Consider the following 23,981-nt stretch of genomic DNA (forward strand, 5'->3'; position numbering starts at 1 on the left):
TTTACGTAACATTTGTCAAGTACATGCAATAAAATTATATGTAGCAGATGATTGGTTGCCATGGTCAACTTCACTGGACACTTCTCCACTCTTTTCACTGCTTCATGAATAGACCCCTAAGTATGAAATAAAAGCTGCCGCATGTGTAGTTTTAAACAGTTCAGCGCAAAGCATAGTAAGGTTGTGATGTCAAACACGTCAGTACAATAATCACATTTCATGCATCTAACTTGGTTATTACATATTATAATGATCTTACTACAATAGTCTAAACCAGAGTTTCCCAAACTCCATTAAAGTCAGGGTTTTAAGGATATTCATACTTGAGCTCAGGTGATTAATTATTAACTTGGGGCAGTATAGATGGTGTAAGGGTTAGCATTACTGCCTCACAGCACTGAGATCATGGGTTCGATTCCCACTATGGCCCTAACTGTGTGGGGTTTGTATATTCTCCCCGTACTTGCGTGGGTTTCCTCCCACAATCCAAAAATATACTGCTAGGTTAATTGGCTCCCAACAAAATTAACCCTAGTGTGAATGTGTCTGTGATAGGGAATCTAGATTGTAAGCTCCACTGGGGCAGGGACTGACGTGAATAGCCAAATATTCTCTGTAAAGCGCTGCAGAATATGTATGCGCTATATAAATATCTGGTAATAATAATAATACCTCAGTAAATTTGATTTAACCATCTGGACTGAAGCATGGGTATCCTTAAAACCTGGACTGTACAATAATGGCGGAGCTTGGGAAACTCTGGCTTTAAACAATTATTTTCTCCTGTGATAAATGGAAAGAATTACCAGTCACTGGGCTGAACATTCTCTGACATGGAAATAATAAATGGGGCACTGACCCCGTTGCCCAAGTTGCCATTGATAGCAACAGAAAACGTATTTGGAACTAGCCTTAAAGCGCACCCGCTTTACACACAAAATGGAGGCCGCATCAACCTGCAGCTGTACACCACTGTCTCTCTCAGGCCCACAGGATCACCATGGTGAATAACCAAATTACCATGGTAACACCCATCTTACATTCAGACTAGCAGGTTACAGCATAGGCATATTGCAAGTACACAAGATGTATGTATGATGAATGAGACATCCGCATCTATTATTACAGTCACTGCACTTACAAATAAAATGACATACAGAGTCTGAGCGGTGCTACATGGAAATAGCATTGCAAAATGGCACATGCGGCGCCAGGGGAGACAGACAAATATCACATCACCCAGCCAGACTGTGCCGCATGTCACAGAAACGGCCCCCTTGGCACGGCGTGTCATTTCACAGCATACATTTTTAAAATGGGCGGAACATCATACTCCATCACTGTTGAAGGCTACAAAGAAAAACTAGACAATGCACCTTTTTCTTGTGGCAGCGAAAAAAATCTAATTACAATAATTAGTAATAATAAGTTCTAGAGGTGACAAATCTGACAACACACTAAACTGTCTGACCTGGAAAATAATCAGTCTTAAAGCTGTGTGTCAGGCTGAACAATGCCCCGTTCTGGATGTAAGGGAGTGGGCGTGCGTGGTCCTAGGGAGAGGACAATAGCCCGTTCGGTTCCTATAATGGTCTATGTAATCTCTCACACAACAGGAGAGCTGTTAAAGAGTCAGGATGGAGTTGGGGATGCACACCTCAGTAATTCCAGAGATTGCAGCGGATTATAAATCAGTATCCTTTCCATTGACACAGTCTGGCCCAGAATATAGCAGGTGGAGTAGGAGGATATCCTTCCTCACCACAAACTAACTGTTCGCAGGAGATAAGATTCTTCCATATCCTACTGGACGGCCAATACATGCACCCAATCCCCAGAGACACTGGCAGGTGTTACTATGAAAGAAAGACAGAAAGAATGGAAGCAAGAACGAATGAAAGTGGCGAGATTACCCCTTTTTGCTGATTTTCAGATGCATTATTGGTGACCATTGGATACCCCAGAAAATGCTTTTTTTTTACCATGTTGCATCCTCTGTGCTCTAAAAAATGTTTTTCATAGGAGACATCTAATGGAATTATAGGGGCAGTGTTGACAATTACAGTAGCCCCAGAATCACAGGTTTTCCTGAGCACTCCCATGCGAGGCACAAATTGCAATGTAGATAGATGTGATTTGTCGTTCTAGAACGTTGAGTTGCATCCATCGCCAGAAATTAAGTTCTTCCCATAGATGTTTGAACACAAAGAGTTAAATGTAATAGCCCACGAGTTCCGGAGGTGCGGGACTTTGTGCGAGTCTGTCCATTTTTTTTTTAAAGCAGCAATCATTTACATGCCAAAGCCAACCTGGTTTTGTATTGTAAATGATTGTGCTTTGAAAAAATGGACACATAGTAGTAGAAATCTAAGGAGCATTATTAGATGGTAATTGAGAGGTAACAGAGGGGGGTCTAATGGGACACACAGAGATGTAGCAACTATAGACACTGCAAGTGGACGATTCAGTCCTTTCCCATTCGGACGCATGGATTTACACCAAGGAAGAGCTTGGTTGAGGCATTACAATAAAGATCCAAGTCTATGCTGTCACCCTTTCCAAGTGAAGATATTAATTAATTATTATTACATGAAGTTTATAAGGCACCACAAGTGGTCCGCAGCGCCAAACATATACGGTAGAAGTGTTTGCCTGTATCCGAGGCGGAGGTGGGAGATAATAAATAACGTGACTGAGAAGAAGAGATACGAGAGTATCGCTCATGGCTGCCTATCTGGTGGAGGTGATTTCTGAAATTCAGAGGAAGCACAATTTAAAATCAGCAGTGGTCCCACTGTGCTCCGTGATGTGGGCAGGTGCACCTGGATTATAGGTGTGCAGTCGGAGAGGAGGAGTTTAGAAGAGGGAGGGGGCTCCTTCCTAATGATAGAACTAGGCACCAACTTTTGTGGAGCGGTGCAAAAATTGGATTTTGCAGAACCAGATTAGAAACGGAATAAAGTGTGAATAGGACTCATTTTCTACCTTTATGTTGTACTTTGGTAGAGAAAAGGATTTTTAGGTGCACTCTGAGCAATGTAACTAAATTTTTTTTTAAAAAGTTCACATAAAGTTTCATATGTAATAAAGACACAATGGGGCTAATTCAGACCTGATCGTAGATGTGCTAAATTTAGCATATCTACGATCAGGCATACTGACATGTGGGGGAACACCCAGAACTGGGCTAGTCCGCCCCGCATGTCAGGCCCTACCCCGTTGCACAAGTACAAAAGCATCACACAGCGGCAATGCTTTTGTACTTGAAGAGTAGCTCCCTGCCAGCGCAGCTCCTGATTTCTGGTCATGCAGCAGCCGCAGCCCACCCCCTGCACGGTGCGGGCACGCCTGCTTTGCCCAGACCACGCCCCCTAAACGGTGGCTGTCAATCAGGCAGAGGCGATCGCAGGGCTGAGACAGCCGTCTGCTGTCTGGCATGCGCCGGCGCATGTGCTGTTAAAACCTGATCAGGTCTGAATTAGCCCTAATGTCCCATCACTCATATGAGCATGAACATTTAGGACATAAACAGTAAAAAGTTTAATTCAATTAAAACTGAGGACTCTAAAGTGGCAAGAGGTGACATATTTGTTTTCTCCAACATGTACGTTTATAGACAGAAACCCAAAGAGTAAGCGCAGACAGATTGTTTGGAGGAGGCTCTAGAGTCTAGAGTCTAGACAGAAGGATTGCACCCTTGTGTGTATGCTGGGTGGGCATTTAGAAAGTCACTACGCTAGTATGCTTCAGAAATGTCCCCTTCACTGAAACGTAGTCACATTTGGGAGCATTCATGTTTGACGGAGATGAACAGAATTTGGCTCAAATTTTGTCCTATGGAAAAGTACTATACAACTAAAAAAAATGGGACACTTTAAATATGTATATGATGAAAAGGAAAAAGAATAGCTGCACATATAACTAAGGGGGGTACACACGGAGAGATCAGTGTTTAAAATCTAAGCAATCTGACTAGATTGCTTAGATTTTAAGCACGGTTCTAACGTGTGTATGCCCCCCAGCGTTAGCAATGCGCGGCCCCGCGTGTCGCTATTGCCGGTGCTAGATTGAGCCTGCATGCAGGCTCAATCTAGCGGGTCACTCACCACACATCTCTCCCGTCAGTAGCCCCCTTAAGTCACCATGTAATTGCCATTTTTGCAAAACTTCTAAAACCTGCGAGGGGGACACACACACACACACCAACGACGGGGGGGCCACTCACTTCACACAGCGCTGAAGTGAGCGACCCACTAGATTGAGCCTGCATGCAGGCTCAATCTAGCACCGGCTATAGTGATGGGGCCGCGCATCACTATCGCTGGGGGGCATACACAGGGCAGATCCGTGCTTAAAATCTAAGCAATCTGGTCAGATTGCTTAGATTTTAAACACGGATCTCTCTGTGTGTACCCCCTTTACATTCTCCAGTAAGAATGTCTCCCCTGCAACAGTACATCCTGCTCCTTGTGCCACCCTTGACACTTGGCATGTCACCAGCCTGGTTTCTATGCTTTGTCCGCTCACTAACACACAGGAGACTTTGTTTCCTTTTCTCACGCCTAAGAATAAGCCGTCACGTACTTGTTTTTTTAATACTGCAGACTCAATACTGCAAATGTAACACACTCTGCCACTTACATGTTTGTACACAGTCTTCTATAGAAGGCACAGAGACTCCGTTACCAGTATGTCACAGCACCAGGCCTCAATAATACCATTCCGTCCAAACATTTCACAAATCACCAGCATCAACAGCGAGATGAGCCATCAAAGCACTGCCACTGTGTAATGTAAACAGCGGCTCAGTGGTTAAATGCCCTAACTGTAACATCAATTTACCACAGCTAATGGACAGGAAACTGGTACACAACAACAGATAATAGAAAGGTACTAAACAAATGGTAAACGATCTGCCTTCTAATAGCCCCACACACAGAACGCAAATGGTGTCTAAAAAACATGCCGGCAGCAATTACTGCTGCTGGGCAACAGGGATACTATCCAACCGGGCTGCACAATGGTGGTCATTCTGAGTTGTTCGCTTGCTAGCAGTTTTTAGCAGCCGTGCAAACGCTATGCCGCCTCCTACTGGGAGTGTATTTTATCTTAGCAGAAGTGCGAACGAGAGGATCGCAGATCGGCGGCAAAGTTTTTTTGTGCAGTTTTAGAGTAGCTTAAAACCTACTCAGCGCTTGCGATGACTTCAGACTGTTCAGTTCCTGTTTTTTGACGTCACAAACACGCCCTGCGTTCGCCCAGCTACGCCTGCATTTTTCCTGGCACGCCTGCGTTTTTTCGAACACTCCCTGAAAACAGTCAGTTGACAACCAGAAACGCCCACTTCATGTCAATCACTCTGCGGCCAGCAGTGCGACTGAAAAGCTTTGCTAGACCCTGTGTGAAACTACATCGGTCGTTGTTAATAGTACGTCGCGCTTGCGCATTGTGCCACATGCGCATGCGCAGAAGTGCCGATTTTTTCCCCCTCAACGCTGCACAGCGAACGAATGCACCTAGCGATCAACTCGGAATGACCACCAATGTTCACCACTTGGGCAGAGCAGCCATAGTACAGCAATCTACCGCTGGGGTGTGATAGGGTTGTTTGACTGGATAATCACTCTGTAGAGTGACATTTATACAGAGGATGCACTGGTGTAAACAGTACATACTCGCAGGGTTACATTTACTAAGAATAGTGCCAATCGAGTTTAAACATGACAGGCATCGCATGAGAGTTTTGCGCGGCTTCGCTGCGCGCGCGCACATGTGCCCCCGGAGTCCGGCGCCCTGCCCCTTTTCACTCCTAGAGTGAACACTAGATGTCTAATAAAGACTTTGGGGCCGATTCAGGTTGGATCGAATTAAGCGTCAAAAAGGATGTGGGCGCAAGCTCAGCGCCCATCCTGTGCATGCACCACATTTTCTGCGTCTGCCTGCAGAAAATGCGAACGCCTCTGCTTGTGATCGTTGGGTGGCAACGCTCCGTTTCCTAGGTGGAGACGGAGCGTTTCGGGGGCGGATGCGGGGGAACGGGGGCTGCATCATCAAAACAGGGGCATGGCATGGGCGTGATCGTGGCATGGGCGTGATCACAGCAGCTGTGTGATGTCACACGCAACCGTCGCGATCAGAAACATGGAAGCGGGCCTCTGCCTACGATCGCGGGGTGGCAACACACCGTTTACTAGGCGGAGATGGAGCGTTGCGGGGAAATGGGGGCGGAATAATCAAAACGGGGGTATGGCACGGGCGTGATCGTGGCATGGGCGTGATCGCGGCAGCTGCTTGACGTCACGCGCAGTTGCCGCGATCAGAAAGATGGAAGCGGGCCTCCTGCGGGCGCAGCCAGGATATGCTGGCAGGAGGCAACCTTAATTTCTGCTATCAAGCAGAAATTGCAGCGCGATCGTAATGTCTACTTGATCAAGGTGGGGAGGCGGTCTTGCTGGGTGGTCTTGCCCTGCGATGAGCGGCCACCAGCGTGCGTTCACAAAGATTGCAAATTCTGCTACTTAGCAGAATTTGCAATCCAACCTCAATCACGCCCTTTGTTCTGCAGGTTTTGTTATTTTACATACTGTGGTCTTGTCATTAAAAGTTTTCTATTTTACTCAGACTGTGTAAAGCGCATCTATTGCACTTTACAAAATGGGAGCATCCATGTTGTGGGCTGAAGCAATATTCATGAGAAAACTGGTTCAACTAATAACATCACAAAAACGAGTTTTATGGTAAGAACTTACCTTTGTTAAAACTCTTTCTGCGAGGTACACTGGGCTCCACAAGGATAGACATAGGGGTGTAGAGTAGGATCTTGATCCGAGGCACCAACAGGCTGAAAAGCTTTGACTGTTAACAGAATGCATAGCGCCGCCTCCTCTATAACCCCGCCTCCCTGCACCGGAGCTCAGTTTTTAGTTAACCAGCCCAATGCAGTAGCAGGAAAAGAGACGACAACGGTTAGTAGCCACATACACCACACTCTCACGACAGGAGAAGTGTCAGCGGCTAATGCCATACCAAACCAAAGAAGCTAAGTGCGTCAGGGTGGGCGCCTTGTGGAGCCCAGTGTACCTCGCAGAAAGAGTTTTAACAAAGGTAAGTTCTTACCATAAAACTCGTTTTCTGCTGCGGGGTACACTGGGCTCCACAAGGATAGACATAGGGGATGTCCTAAAGCAGTTCCTTATGGGAGGGGACGCACTGTAGCGGGCACAAGAACCCTGCGTCCAAAGGAAGCATCCTGGGAAGCGGCAGTATCGAAGGCATAGAACCTTATGAACGTGTTCCCTGAGGACCACGTAGCCGCCTTGCACAATTGATCAAGGGTCGCACCACGACGGCCCGCCCAAGAAGGTCCAACAGACCGAGTAGAATGGGCCGTAATGTGAGCAGGAGCCGAGAGACCAGCCCTCACATAAGCATGTGCAATCATTATAATCCATCTGGCCAAAGTTTGCTTGTGAGCAGGCCAGCCCCGTATGTGAAATCCAAACAGCACAAAGAGAGAATCAGATTTTATAATAGAAGCAGTTCTCTTCACATAGATACGGAGAGCCCGTACCACATCCAAAGACCACTCTTTCGGAGACAGATCAGGAGAAACAAGTGCCGGAACCACAATCTCCTGGTTAAGGTGGAACGAAGAAACCACCTTAGGTAAATATCCGGGACGAGTCCTAAGAACCGCTCGGTCACGGTGAAATATCAGATATGGGAAACTACAGGACAAGGCACCCAAATCCGACACTCTTCTAGCTGAAGCAATAGCCAGCAGAAACACCACCTTAAGGGAAAGCCACTTTAAATCATCTGAACCAAGAGGTTCAAACGGAGACTCTTGTAACACCTCTAAAACCACCGACAAGTCCCAAGGAGCCACAGGCGGGACATATGGAGGTTGGATACGCAACACACCCTGAGTAAAGGTATGCACATCAGGTAAGGTCGCAATATTTCTCTGAAACCACACTGACAAGGCAGATATTTGAACCTTGAGGGAGGCCAGACGCAGGCCTAAGTCCAGGCCCTGCTGAAGTAAAGCCAACAACTTGGCTATACTAAACTTGGAAGCGTCATAATCGTTAGATGCGCACCAAACAAAGTAAGAATGCCAGACCCTATAGTAAATCCGAGCCGAAGCCGGTTTCCGGGCCCGCAACATAGTTTGAATGACCGCCTCAGAAAACCCTTTAGCCCTTAAGACGGAAGCTTCAAGAGCCACGCCGTCAAAGACAGCCGGGCTAGTTCCTGGTAGACACAGGGGCCCTGAACGAGGAGGTCTGGGCGTTGTGGAACTAGAATTGGACGCTCTGACGATAGGCCTTGCAGGTCTGAGAACCAGTGCCGTCTGGGCCACGCTGGAGCTATGAGAAGCAGATATCCTTTTTCTTGCTTGAACTTCCTAATTACCCTGGGCAGGAGTGACACCGGAGGGAACACGTACGGCAGCCGAAACCTCCACGGCACCGCCAGCGCATCCACGAATGCTGCTTGAGGATCCCTTGTCCTTGCTCTGAAGACCGTAACCTTGTGATTGTGTCGAGACGCCATCAGATCTACGTCTGGAAGGCCCCACTTTTCCACTAGGAGTTGAAACACTTCTGGATGGAGGCCCCACTCGCCGGCATGTACGTCCTGACGACTGAGAAAGTCCGCTTCCCAATTCAGGACTCCCGGAATGAATATTGCCGATATGGCCGGTAGATGGCGTTCCACCCAATGTAGAATCCGTGAGACTTCCTTCATTGCCAAAACGGCTTCGAGTGCCGCCTTGATGATTAATGTAAGCCACTGTGGTGGCGTTGTCCGACTGTACTTGAACAGGACGGTTCTGAATTAAATGCTGGGCCAGACTCAACGCATTGAAGACCGCCCGCAATTCCAGAATGTTGATCGAGAGGAGGGATTCCTCCTTGGTCCACCGACCCTGAAGGGAGTGTTGCTCCAGCACCGCGCCCCAACCTCTTAGAATGGCATCTGTCGTCAACAGGACCCAGTTGGATATCCAGAAGGGATGGCCCCTGCACAATTGTCGGTCCTGGAGCCACCAGAGCAGCGACAGACGGACCTCCGGAGTCAATGAGATCATGTGAGACCTGATCCGGTGAGGCAGGCCGTCCCACTTGGCTAGAATCAGCCTCTGGAGGGGGCAAGAATGGAATTGAGCATACTCCACCATGTCAAATGCTGATACCGTGAGGCCCAGCACCTGCATCACCGAATGTATCGACACTTGCGGACGAGAAAGGAAGCAACGAATCCTGTCCTGAAGCTTCAGGACTTTCTCCTGAGACAAGAACAACCTCTGGTTGTGAGTGTCCAATAGCGCTCCCAGGTGCACCATGCTCTGAGCAGGGACCAGGGAGAATTTCTTCCAGTTGATGAGCCACCCGTGGGCTTGTAGAAACCGGACAGTCATATCCAGATGACGTAGAAGAAGTTCTGAGGAATTTGCCAGGATTAACAAGTCGTCCAGATACGGCAGTATCCTGACCCCTTGACGGCGGAGTACCACCGTCATAACTTTGGTGAAGACTCGCGGACCCGTAGTTAAACCAAAAGGTAACGCCCGAAACTGGTAATGGAGGTTGCCAATCGCAAACCTCAGGTATTGCTGATGTGACGCTGCTATAGGAATATGCAGGTAAGCATCCTGTATGTCCAGGGAGACCATGTAGTCCCCAGGTTCCAAGGCCAGAACTATAGAGCGAAGGGTTTCCATACGGAACTTGGAAACCTTCACAAACCTGTTCAATTCCTTGAGGTTGAGAATGGGCCGGGAGGACCCATTCGGTTTCGGGACTAGAAACAGCGGAGAATAGTACCCCTGGCCCCTCTGCGCAAGAGGCAACTGTACTATGACTCCAGGAGGGTCTGTACCACCGAATGTAGAGTGTTTGCCTTTGTCTGGTCCAACGTGGCGTCTGTCCGGCAAAATCGATGAGGGGGTCAGTTTTTGAAGGCTATGGCGTAACCTCGAGTGACGACTTCCCGTACCCAGGCATCATTCCTGGGTATACCCTAGAAGCTGGCCCCCACCCTGGGATCCCCCAGGGGGAGGCCCGCCCCGTCATGCGGTAGGCTTATCGGTCTTGGAAGCTAGCTGATGGGCCGCCCAGGCTCTTTTGGGATTTGGCTTACCAGGTTTGGAAGTGCGGGCCTGCTTGTTGTACGCCTGGCCTTTTGCTTTACCTGAAGGACGAAAGGGGCAAAAGGAAGTACCTTTAGCCTTTGACACAGAAGGAGCGGTACTTGGCAGACAGGCAGTTTTGGCAGTAGCCAAGTCAGCCACAATCTTATTTAAGTCCTCCCCAAACAGAATATCTCCCTTGAAAAGGAGTACCTCCAGGGTTTTTCTAGAGTCCAGATCCACAGACCAGGATCTCAGCCACAATATCCGGCGAGCCAGGACTGATGTAATAGAGGCCTTAACTGCTAGGATACCGGCATCAGAAGCCGCCTCTTTAATATAGTGAGAAGCTGTGACAATATATGACAAGCATTGTCTAGCATGGTCAGAAGAGATTTCAGATTCTAACTCCAAGGCCCATGCTTCAATAGCCTCTGCAGCCCATGTAGCTGCAATAGTGGGCCTTTGCGCATCACCCGTGAGGGTGTAAATCGCTTTCAGACAACCCTCCACACGTTTATCCATAGGCTCTTTTAGAGACGTGACGGTAGTGACAGGTAGAGCTGAGGAAACCACCATCCTAGCCACATGTGAGTCCACTGGAGGAGGCGTTTCCCAATTTTTAGACAGTTCTGGCGCGAGGGGATAGCGAGCCAGCATCTTCTTTTGAGGCACAAACTTCCTACCCGGGTTTTCCCAGGATTCCTGACATATATCCACTAGGTGGTCAGAGTGAGGTAAAACTTGTTTAACCACCTTCTGACGCTTGAACCTATCTGGTTTCTTAGGAGGGACGGATGGCTCGGGATCATCCGTAATCTGTAAAATCAACTTAATAGCCTCCAAAAGATCAGGAACATCCACATGTGAACTACCCTCCCCATCAGCAGTATCTGTGTCAGAATCTGTGGGGTCAGTGTAAGTGCCATCTTCATCAGACGAGGTGTCAGTGACAGCAGTGGATTGTGAGGATATAAGAGCTCGCTTAGAGCACCCCTTGGGCTTGGCAAGCGAGGGTCAGACTTTTTAGTAGTCAGGGACTGGTTCAACTTCTTCAATTGAGCAGATAAATTGTCCGCCCACGGCGGGTTAGCTGCAGGGACCACATACGGTTGCACCGGCATAGGGGGTCCCATAGGGGGTGTTCGTTTATTTACTAGCGTATGCAGAAGCGTGGAAAAAGCAGCCCACGGCGGGTCATTATGTACCTCCGTTGCCACAGTCCCACTGGGGGGCAAGGAGCCCCCAGAACCAGAGCCCACAGCTGCTATATTCTCCTCATATGGATCTGTGGCTTCAGCAACACCTGCAGTGTGTTCCGCCCCAGAACCGTTACCTTCAGAAGCAGACATGATATAACTTGCAGTATCAGGTAACACAGTACAATTGGCAGCAGCACAATACCTCTTACCCAAACCCGTGCGCAGTGTAGTCAGCACAAGCAGAGATATAGGAGAGATGTGGTGACTAAAATCACAGAGAAAAATACGTATTAAAGTATATCTTGTGAAAATCCTACATAAATATAAAACCTGACGCACCAAGCCCCCTCAGATTATAGAATATAGGGATAGCAAGTTGAGTGAGAGACACGAAATGGAAACCACTCAGCTATCTAATGCACACACATATAGTCACAGTTGTACAATGCACAGGTTATTACTAACAATAATACTGCACTGGACCACCTTATGTAGCTATGTAGTCAGTAGATATAACACTGCACAGTAAGAACTGGATGTATATCACAGGGTAATTGTACTAGAAAACCCTGACTAAGTGCACTCTTTCTTAACTAACACTGTCAAATAGGCAGGTAGAATACTTAAGTGTCATGTAAAGTCACAGCGCTGACAACCAGGCGGCTTTACACAGGAGGATTTGCCCAAGCAGTCCCAGGAACAGTGTAGCTGAGAGAATGGCGCCCAGACACTGACAGGGAGTGAGGGAGAGACAGATATGCAGCTCCAGGGCGGGAACATTTGCTGGAAATGGCGCCCTGGGGCTGGGGGAGAGGCTCCAGGTCTAAGCCTTATCCCCCTGCTGGCAAAACCACCGGGTACTGTGGGCGGGTGGTCTTCTGTATGCCGGCGGTCAGGCTCCCGGCGCTCAGTATACCGGCGCCGGGAGCCCGACAGCCGGCATACCGACACTTATTTTCCCTCGTGGGGGTCCACGACCCCCATAGAGGGAGAATAAAATAGTGTGTCGCGCGTAGCGCACCACCGTGCCCGTAGCGTGGCGAGCGCAGCGAGCCCGCAAGGGGCTCATTTGCGCTCGCCACACTGTCGGTAAGCCGGCGGTCGGCCTCCCGGCGCCGGTATGCTGGTCGCCGGGAGCCCGACCGCCGGCCAGCCGTAGTGAACCCCTGTGGGCTACTATTAAAACGGATTTGAGGGAAAACCTGACCTGCACCCATGCCCTGGTGATCTAGTGGGATCGCCTTTACTGCCAGTGACCACCGCAAGCGCGGCCTGCCTTCCACTAACCGCGTCGGATCGTGATAAAGTACGGGTCCCGCAAGCGGGACCCACTCACTACCTCCCGAAGCGCGGCCACGCGATCCCGGAGAGCCCCCGTCGTGTGTGCCTGACCATGGAAGAAAACCGGAGCCTCCTGCTGTAGTTACCCGGAAACCAGGGCTCGGGAGTGTACAGCGCCGCTGGAGAGATAGAGCTGCAGCACTGAATGTCAAAAGACATATACACACTGCTGCAGCCCTTGAAGTCTTCACTTTTCTTCTCAAAAAGCTCTTCTTAGGGCTGCCCAGAGCAGCCCCTCTGTTATGTGCCTGCTATCTGCGGCACCAACTACAAAACTGAGCACCTGTGCAGGGAGGCGGGGTTATAGAGGAGGCGGCGCTATGCATTCTGGGAACAGTCAAAGTTTTCAGCCTGTTGGTGCCTCGGATCAAGATCCTACTCTACACCCCTATGTCTATCCTTGTGGAGCCCAGTGTACCCCGCAGCAGAAAGGTATTTGGCCCATATGTCCTTTCTGATTCAGTGAGAGACTCGTTCCTAGTTCATTAGTAGATTAAATCAGTGTTCCTCAGACTTTCTCAGTTCATGGTACCCTTATTATCTCCTAATTATTTTGTGGCGCCCCTAGACCAAAGGGTAAATTCAATTAGTACGGAGGTTCCATTTTAAATTCTCACGCTAATGTAGCACTAGCAAAAATAAGATAAAGGTCTTATGAGTGTAGCATTTAATAGAATCTTCCCCTAAAAAATATCCTATTGAGATACTCAATAATACATTTATTAATTTAATTTTATGGTCACATTACAGCCCCAGCCCCAGAAATACCCAACATGGGCTCCATAGTGTCATACCACATAGACATGCCCAGTGCTATTCTACAGCAGGAACTCAGTTCCTGGACCTCTTAATAAATATGACATAATCAGGAACAGAGGACCCTATTCAGTAAGGATTATCAGAAGCTGCAATCCTTATGTTCGCATGTGCTGGGGGCCGCCAATCGCAGGGCAAGGTCGCCCAGCATGCTAACACGTCGCCCCCCCCCCCCCCCCTGCGACCACGCTGAAACTGCAATCGCCTCGCAATTTCAGCATTATCGCAGAATTTCTTGATGACTCCTGGACTGCCGCCATCGTTGTGATCGGAGCGGCTGCGTGTGATGTCGCACAGCCGCCCCTGATCACGGCCATGCCGTGCCCCGTTTGCCCTGTCATGCCTCCGTTCCACTAACGCCGCCCCCGCAAAGGTTTCGACTAGGACAAGCAGTGCGTTGCAGCCCCCCTCCCGCCCCATGAACGCCTCTGCCTGATTGGCAGGCCGAGGTGTTCGCATTTACTCAGGGGCGCCTGCATCATCATTGTAGTTTTTGAGGTTGGAGTGCGAGTTGCGATCCAACCGGAATAGGGTTCAGAGTTCCTTAACCTCCCCTGGGCCAAAATGGATTTTCCATATGATAAGTTTTATTTCTGTCATCTTAATTATATATAGCTTTATTCAATAGCTCCACCCCCAGATCCGTAGTTCCTGAACCTATTTTTCCAGAAAAATAGTACTGGATATGCCCACACAATAGTGCCCCACATAAATAACCTACAATGGCATAATAGTACCCCTTGCCAGTTTCCTGCTGTAGAATGTGAAGGTTAGTAGCTGATGCTGCTTGTGCTGTTATGCCAAACTCAAACGCCAGGCAGCCTTGCTTACTGCTGATGGGGGGTGGTCTTTTTATTCAGGTGCACTGTGTGCCTAGCTCCGACATAGAAGTGGAGGATATCAGAGCAGGAGCCGGAGGCTACTACACATCCTGGATAGGCGGCGGTGCTGGAAGCCTGGAATGGTGCCTCATGACAGCCGTTCAGGGGTCAGACAGTGTGAACCATATGCATTAACCCCAGGGCTCACATAGAGATTCCGCAGCTCCCATCCTCCATGTTGGCTACAGTCAATACTCACATGACTGGGAGAGGCTCGCTCACCTGACGCCTCGTCTCTTTGGTCGCTAGCAGCAGGAGAAGAATGGAGGGGGTGGAGCTGAAGCTGCATGCTGTACTAGCTATGGCTAACTTGTTAACTGAAATAATTTCATTTGGGTCTTGACAAAACCAATAAGGCTGCGGCACCACTATAAGTGAGCTGCAGCACCCTAGGGTGCCACGGCACAGTTTGAGAACCGCTGGACTAAATGGTGGTACAGATGTAGCCATGCTCCTCTTACTGCAATGCGGCATGTTGCATCACGGCTTGCTGCATAGCATGGCTATTTGCAGCCGGTGATCGCTTCATTAATTCCATTAGGAATTAATGGAGCTATTGATGGCTGCGAATAGTCGCAGTCTGGCATGCCATGCAGCAAGCCGTGTTGCAGCATGCTGAATCGCAGCAAAGACAAGCATGGCTACATCTGTATAGCCAACAAAATGGCTGCCCCCACTATTTGTCTGAAGCGTGAAAGCTTAAATTATTTTATATTCTACACATTAGCACAAATAAATACAAATTAATTAATTATATATATTTTAGCACAATGACAGTCTCTTTTATGTATATATGTTCTCTTTATGGGGAGATGTACTACTAAGCTTTGGAGAGTGATAAAGTGGAGAGAGGTAAAATATCAGCTCCTAACTTCTATTTTAAAGGTTAAAGGATTTGTTGATTGGTTGGTACTTTATTTCTCTCTACTTTATCACTTCCCAAGGCTTAGTACATATTCCCCATACATGAGGTCATTTTAGACCTCTATATTATGACACTATTTACACTTTAACCTATTTTATATTCAACGATGGTAAAAAGTCACCGATAAAATCCATAGGCGCTTACAGATTTTGTCGGTGACCTTTTACCATCGTTGTTGTATTTTGTAGTATTGGGTGATACAATTTCACTAAAAGACCTGTGTAACTGCTTTGTGCGCAGTATAAGAATCCAAATATTTGTTTGATTGTGCTATTTCAGTTGCTGTTCCCTAGCCTAGTGTATTTATGTACAAGCATGCAACATAACAGTAATACAACTTCTGAAGAGAGACACTGTTGCTTTCACTGTTTGAAACTGAACTACACATTTGTCACAGCATAAACTCTGTTTCACATTTTCCTACACATAAAGACAATCTACTTACAGTGTCCCACATGACTATATGGACGTCCGTGCTGAAAGAGTTGTTAATATGTTGCGTTATATAAAGATTTACAAAGTCACAAAAGTGGTGGTACATATTCACACCTGTAAATAAAAAAAATAAGAATAATAATTAATAGGTGTTTACACATATGAACTTCTACAGATAAATGTTTTGTTGCAATAATCACCAAAAGTTGAGGGTCTTACCATAACTGTTTAACCCTTTACTCTTAAACTTCTACTTTTCAACTGGTATAAATCGGCATGACACTTCAGGGTGTACATTTAGATATGCTACAAACGTGAAGGAAATACAGTATGTATTGCTTACACAGTAATGAGCCAAAGCATTATGATTGACAGACAGTCTTATATGCCACTGCTCCTCTGTGTGCTGCCAAACCAACTCTTATCCGCAAAATCACAGACTCTAGAAGACCGCTGAAGGCATCTTGGTTCCGGTATGAATGGTCGACCATGTTATGGTCGACAGTCATTAGGTCAACCACTATTGGTCGACATTGACATGGTCGACACATGAAAGGTCGACACATGAAAAGGTCGACACATGAAAAGGTCGACATGTTTTTTTTTTACTTTTTTTGGTGTAGTTTTTTGCGTAAAGTGACTGGGAACCCCAATTAGTGCACCGCGTCCCCTCGCATAGCTCGCTTCGCTCGCCATGCTTCGGGCATGGTGCCTTCGCTCCGCTACCGCTTCGCTCGGCACAGATTACCGTTCCAATCGTAGTCCACGTGGATCGTAAAGTATGGAAAAGTTCCCCAAAAGAAAAAAAAGTAAAAAAACTCATGTCGACCTTTCATGTGTCGACCATTTTCATGTGTCGACCATGTGTCCATGTCGACCATGTCAATGTCGACCAATAGTGGTCGACCTAATGACTGTCGACCATAACATGGTCGACCATGTGAACGGATACCAGGCATCTTGTGGTATCCGGTACATGGATGTTACCAGCAGACCCTTTTACTCATGTGAGTTGTGAGGTAAATCTACCACAGATTGGACTTGTTGTTCAACACATACCAGAGATGCCTGTTTGAACTGAGAGGTGGTGAATTTGGAGGCCACCTTGAACCCTTCATTGTGTTCGTCAAACCATTCTTGAACAATCCGTGCAGTGTGGCAAAGGCACAGTGTCCTGCCATCAGTGATTACCACCTTTAGGAAAGGATGTACCTGGTCCACAACGATGTTTTGGTAAGTGGGAAGCGTCAAATTAATGTTCAGAAGAATGGCCGGACCCAGGGTTTCCCAGGATGTCAAAGCACCACAGTCCCTTCACTAGCTTGTTTTCTTCCCACAATGCATCCTGGTGCCATCCCTTCTTTAGGTAACAAGGCACATGTACCCCATTCACATGCTACAACAGAAAAGGGGCAATCAGGCTAGATGACCTTCTTCCATTGATACAAGGTCCAACTGCGATGCTCATATGCCCATGTAGGTCACTTTAGCTGGTTCACAGGTGTCAGCATGAGCATTGTGACTGACCAGCGGCTTAACATCCCCATCAGTAAAGTTTTCTGCGATTTGTGCCACAGAAGCCCCTTCTGTTGGTTCATACTGTAACAGGTAAGTATCGGTGGAGTGTTGTTGCGAGTGCAGGTGTCAGTGGACGTACCTGGATTCTTCACCCGGAATCACCTCCTGAACCGGATCTCACTGCGGGTACCCTAGGCAGAGGGACGAGGAAACCCCACCCCAGATGACCCAACACAAAATAGTCACCACACGTTAGGACGGTGACAGAAAGATTTATTACTCAGGATCAGAATGGTCACCGCTGTGGAATTAATTAGTTAAGAGGCAAATACAAACTTGAACAGTAGTATTGCAAATATCAGCATGAAATTTCCTTTACACTAAGATATTAATCACGTGAAGTGACTCTAAACATCCTATGGGTAGCAGTTTAACCCTTCTCAAGATACAAGTTATCCTAACCAATGTCTATACATAGTTAAAAGTTCAAGTTCAGAAGCAGTAGGAATATACTAAAGTTCAGAAGCGTAAAAGATATTAATTGCAGGCTCAACGTTAAAAGTTAGTTGCTGGCAGTCAGTAACTGAGGCCCAGTATGAAGAGTACTGTTGCATGCAAAGCGGACGGGGTATGCAAGTACTCAACTAAATTCAGTCAGTATGTGATAACGTATCCAAACAGACAGGTAAGTGAGTTGGTTGCAAGCAGCAAGCATAGAACTCTGTCGATTATACTGCCAACATTAAAGCAGTCACAGTGGGAGGCGCTTAACAAATTCATGCAGTCTCCAACTTAAAAGCAGGTAGGTGTGAAACATGCACTCAGGTGATTGCAGATGAGTAGGTCAGAGGACCGATAACATACAGGCAGCAATGAGAATGCAACTAAAGATCAGTTTCAGTCAAAGCCGTAAGAATTTAAGCACAGCTGGCAGTTGCAGGCTATATTAATATTAGTACAACAAATAGGGGGTGAGCCCTGGGTAGATTATGCACATGATGTGATTCAGTCACATAGATTTATTAACCAGCAATTTTTAGAAAGTTATTTCCAGTAAGATACTCTGTATTCTATTTATGCTGGAGGTGCACCAGAAAGCAAACTACAATGTAGAATTTGAGCTAATGAGCAGGTAATAAGAAAGACCTGCTCCAAGAAGGCTTTCTTTGTGGTGCACTCTTTTGTTGAATTTGAAAAATTAGTTAATTAAAACATAACTTTTATTAAATATTTTCTTTAAAAAAAGTGTAACAGTATTAAACAATAGTATTTGTGAAGAAAGGAATAATGCTTTTTATATATATATGCATGTATATTCCTTAAAGGAGTAAATTAATAATCAGTACTCCTTATTACATTTTAATAAAACTTATTAATTGTAGGAACTGAATATTAAATATTAAATAGCTCAGTACGAGAATACAATACTTACATTTCCAACAAATTGTGGACAGTGCATTTCAGAAAGAGGTTATATACTGACACATTGATGTTATAATAATATATATGGGATCCTCAATGGATTTTGTAGTATAAGTCACATGTGTCTTTTCTCAGAAATACACTGGTTACGTGGCAGCAGTCACATGAAACGGCATGAGAGGTATATATACTTTTGTTTTTTTTCTTTCATAACAATTCATCAATTCATATGGGCAGCCTGCTTATCCAGGTGTCTCACTGGTTTGAAAGCAATAATTGCAACAGAAAGGGTTGATCTACAGGTGTTGTGTCTCGTAACCCTTTTGAAAGCAACAACTGTAACAGAAAAGGTTGGTCTACAGGTATTATGTCTCATAACCCTTTTTATACAAAAAGATACAATTTTTGTAATTTTGCCAGAATGAATAGTTGTAGCTGCAATATGTGGGAAAAACTACATATTGGCCCTCATTCCGAGTTGATCGGTCGCAAGGCGAATTTAGCAGAGTTACACACGCTAAGCCGCCGCCTACTGGGAGTGAATCTTAGCTTCTTAAAATTGCGACCGATGTATTCGCAATATTGCGATTACTAACTACTTAGCAGTTTCAGAGTAGCTCCAGACTTACTCTGCCTGTGCGATCAGTTCAGTGCTTGTCGTTCCTGGTTGACGTCACAAACACACCCAGCGTTCGCCCAGGCACTCCCACCGTTTCTCCGGCCACTCCTGCGTTTTTTCCGGAAACGGTAGCGTTTTCAGCCACACGCCCCTGAAACGCCGTGTTTCCGCCCAGTAACACCCATTTCCTGTCAATCACATTACGATCGCCGGAGCGAAGAAAAAGCCATGAGTAAAAATACTTTCTTCATAGTAAAGTTACTTGGCGCAGTCGCAGTGCGAACTTTGCGCATGCGTACTAAGCGGATTTTCACTGCGATGCGATGAAAAAGAACGAGCGAACAACTCGGAATGAGGGCCCTTATGTAGCAACTTCAACTGAGTGGTAGTAATAATAGTAGCAAGAGTAAAAGACCGTTCAGCCACAATGGTAACACTTTCAGTTGTATACGAGGAGAGCATAACTCCTTAATTCATGTTCCACAGAGTGGTTGCAATAATGGTAATAAAGAAAAAGCCTTTAAACCACAATGATAGCACTCTCAGCTATACACCAAAAAATCAAGGCCTCATTAATTCTTATTGTGCCCACAAATGGGGGAAATTATATCAATGAAAAACAGTTAGTAACATATTTGGAGAGACATTTTCCCTTTGTAGTACTAATTATAGAGCAATGCTGTTCATGGGAAAGTACCAAGGAGTTGTGCAGTAAATCACAGTGTATACGTGACTTATCCCTTCTGCTGTTAGCCCATGTGTCAAAAAAAGAAGAAAAAACCCTATATGCAGGGGAATACCTCACTCAGAAATTGTAACATAAAGGTATGTAGATAAATAGATATAGGGCATCTGTTACGAATGAGTGTTATCAGATTGTGGAGAGTTTAGAATTGCCACATCAATGGGATCACTAAAATTGGCTTAGGGATAGCAACTATCCGCGCTTCAAGCATTTCTCTCGGGAACCTCCCAGACTCCGACGCCTCGTTGAAAACCGCCAATAACACTGGTGCCAAATCTGCTTTATAAGTTTTGTAGAAATTAGACGGAAATCCATCTGGCCCAGGCGCTTTATCACGTGGAAGACCGTCAATAGCTGCCTCAAGTTCAGGGATAGTCCAGGGTGAGCTGAGGGACAGGCAGGCCTCGGAGTTCAGTGTCGGTAGGGACAGGTCTTTTAGAAAGGACTGGATTTCAGCTTCAATGGGTTGGGGAGTATTAGTATCTGCCTGTAGGTTGTAGAGTCGGGAGTAATACTCTGCAAAGGTGTCTGCTATATTATAAGGGTCAGAGACTCTAGAGCCCGTAGGGGAATAGACAAAATGAAGTCTGGCCTTAGCTCGCTGGCCTCGCAGTTTCCATGCCAAGAGACGCCCTGCCTTATTTCCAAATACGTAAAATCTCTGATTTAATCGGGCAAGATTGCGGTGTACTTCCCGAAGCGAAAAAATGTTCACCCTTTCCCTTGCGGCAAGCAAAAGCTTAAAGGCAGTTCTATTCTGCGGGTCAGCTTTATTGGCTAATTCTAATTTTGCAACCTCTCTTTCAGCCGAAAGACGTTCAGCATTTTGGGAGCGTTTTAATCGTGAAGCGGCCTGAATGGCAGCCCCCCGCATTACAGCTTTACAAGAGCACCAATTATTAAAGACCGAAGTATCTTCGGGTTTGTTAGTTTCTAAATATAGCTTTAAGGTTTGCTGCATGGCAAGTGAAGCTTCCTGATGGCATAACAGGAAATTTCCTAGTCTCCAAGGGCCCGGTGAGACTCTACGGTCCCCAAATTTCCACACCACCCTCAGTGGAGAATGATCCGACCATGTCATTGGTAATATATCAATTTTCATGATGGCCGGCAGTGACATTCTGTCAGTCAGAACTAGATCGATTCTAGAATATGAGGAGTGGACATGCGAATAAAAGGAGTAATCCCTAACTGTAGGATGTTTAGTTCTCCACGTATCGTAGAGATCGTACTCTCCTAGCAATTGTCGAAGCCCAAGGGTATAAACAGGGGAGGTTCTGGGTTTAGCTAAGGGGCTTCTAGTGGGGAGAGATCTATCTACAGAAGGGTCTACAACTAAGTTGAAGTCCCCCAGAAGCATGACGGCACCTTTAGCGTGTTTCTGTATCAGGGAGAATAGTTTTCTACAAAATGAGAGTTGACCGGAGTTAGGTGCGTAGCAGGAAGCCAAGGTAACAGTAGTATCCTCGAGCTGTCCAATTAATATTAAATACCTGCCTTCGGGGTCTACTAGTTGGGATTCGAGAGTGAATGGGCAGTCACGAGAGAACAGTATAGCCACTCCGGCCTTTTTTACAGGACCATTAGCCATATAGCAGGTGGGGAAATGATTATCGCAGAATCTGGGGGGGTCTAATTTCCTAAAATGAGTTTCCTGGACAGCGACCACCTTTGCCTTCAGTTTGTAGAAGGAAGATAAGGCCAATTTACGCTTCTGTGGGGAATTCAATCCCTTTACATTCAGTGATACCAAATTATCCATGATAAATTAACCAGGAGGAGGAGCATCCGCTGAAGCCAAAAAATACCAATAAAGAGGTACAGTACCCTGAACACAGAGTGAAAGAAAAAAAAAAAGCATGGGGGGGGGGGGGGGAAGGGGCGAGACACAAAGGGAGACACACAGGGGAGGACAAAGAGAGAGAGGAAAGAGATACAGTACACAAAAATAAGAATTTACTTACCGATAATTCTATTTCTCATAGTCCGTAGTGGATGCTGGGGACTCCGAAAGGACCATGGGGAATAGCGGCTCCGCAGGAGACTGGGCACATCTAAAGAAAGCTTTAGGACTATCTGGTGTGCACTGGCTCCTCCCCCTATGACCCTCCTCCAAGCCTCAGTTAGGATACTGTGCCCGGACGAGCGTACACAATAAGGAAGGATTTTGAATCCCGGGTGAGACTCATACCAGCCACACCAATCACACCGTATAACCTGTGATCTGAACCCAGTTAACAGCATGATAACAGAGGAGCCTCTGAAAGATGGCTCACAACAATAATAACCCGATTTTTGTAACAATAACTATGTACAAGTAATGCAGACAATCCGCACTTGGGATGGGCGCCCAGCATCCACTACGGACTATGAGAAATAGAATTATCGGTAAGTAAATTCTTATTTTCTCTAACGTCCTAGTGGATGCTGGGGACTCCGAAAGGACCATGGGGATTATACCAAAGCTCCCAAACGGGCGGGAGAGTGCGGATGACTCTGCAGCACCGAATGAGAGAACTCCAGGTCCTCCTCAGCCAGGGTATCAAATTTGTAGAATTTAGCAAACGTGTTTGCCCCTGACCAAGTAGCAGCTCGGCAAAGTTGTAAAGCCGAGACCCCTCGGGCAGCCGCCCAAGATGAGCCCACTTTCCGTGTGGAATGGGCTTTTACAGATTTTGGCTGTGGCAGGCCTGCCACAGAATGTGAAAGCTGAATTGTACTACAAATCCAACGAGCAATCGTCTGCTTAGAAGCAGGAGCACCCAGCTTGTTGGGTGCATACAGGATAAACAGCGAGTCAGATTTTCTGACTCCAGCCCTCCTGGAAACATATATTTTCAGGGCCCTGACTACGTCCAGCAACTTGGAATCCTCCAAGTCCCTAGTAGCCGCAGGCACCACAAATAGGTTGGTTCAGGTGAAAACGCTGAAACCACCTTAGGGAGAAACTGAGGACGAGTCCTCAATTTCGCCCTGTCCGAATGGAACATCAGATAAGGGCTTTTTCAGGATAAAGCCGCCAATTCTGACACGCGCCTGGCTCAGGCCAGGGCCAACAGCATGACCACTTTCCCTGTGAGATATTGTAACTCCACAGATTTAAGTGGTTCAAACCAATGTGACTTTTGGAACCCAAAACTACATTGAGATCCCAAAGTGCCACTGGAGGCACAAAAGGAGGCTGTATATGCAGTACTCCTTTTACAAACGTCTGAACTTCAGGGACTGAAGCTAGTTCTTTTTGGAAGAAAATTGACAGGGCCGAAATTTGAACCTTAATGGACCCCAATTTCAGGCCCATAGACACTCCTGTTTGCAGGAAATGTAGGAATCGACCCAGTTGAATTTCCACCGTCGGGCCTTACTGGCCTCGCACCACGCAACATATTTTCGCCAATTGCGGTGATAATGTTTTTGCGGTTACATCCTTCCTGGCTTTGATCAGGATAGGGATGACTTCATCCGGAATGCCCTTTTTCCTTCAGGATCCGGCGTTCAACCGCCATGCCGTCAAACGCAGCCGCGGTAAGTCTTGGAACAGACAGGGTCCTTGCTGGAGCAGGTCCCTTCTTAGAGGTAGAGGCCACGGATCCTCCGTGAGCATCTCTTGAAGTTCCGGTTACCAAGTCCTTCTTGGCCAATCCGGAGCCACGAATATAGTGCTTACTCCTCACCATCTTATCAATCTCAGTACCTTGGGTATGAGAGGCAGAGGAGGGAACACATACCCTGACTGGTACACCCACGGTGTTACCAGGGCGTCTACAGCTATTGCCTGAGGGTCCCTGGACCTGACGCAATACCTGTCGAGTTTTTCCCAACGGTTTATAATCATGTGGAAGACTTCTGGGTGAAGTCCCCACTCTCCCGGGTGGAGGTCGTGCTGAGGAAGTCTGCTTCCCAGTTGTCCACTCCCGGAATGAATACTGCTGACAGTGC

General features: G+C 46.8%; 1 protein-coding gene across 2 annotated transcripts in view; it reads right to left on the reverse strand.

Annotated features, from left to right (window-relative positions):
- Positions 1 to 23,981, reverse strand: part of EOGT (EGF domain specific O-linked N-acetylglucosamine transferase) — a 118,407-nt gene that overhangs the window by 58,685 nt on the left and 35,741 nt on the right. For both annotated transcript variants that reach the window (XR_010186982.1, XM_063940938.1), the window contains exon 8: positions 15,749 to 15,852. Coding sequence is in view for 1 of the 2 variants with exons in the window: in XM_063940938.1 (XP_063797008.1) it covers positions 15,749 to 15,852 (104 nt within the window). In the remaining variant the exon portion in view is untranslated. The remainder of the gene's footprint in view (positions 1 to 15,748; positions 15,853 to 23,981) is intronic.

Source organism: Pseudophryne corroboree, chromosome 9, assembly GCF_028390025.1.
Source record: "Pseudophryne corroboree isolate aPseCor3 chromosome 9, aPseCor3.hap2, whole genome shotgun sequence".
In the NCBI taxonomy this organism is placed as follows: Eukaryota; Metazoa; Chordata; class Amphibia; order Anura; family Myobatrachidae; genus Pseudophryne; species Pseudophryne corroboree.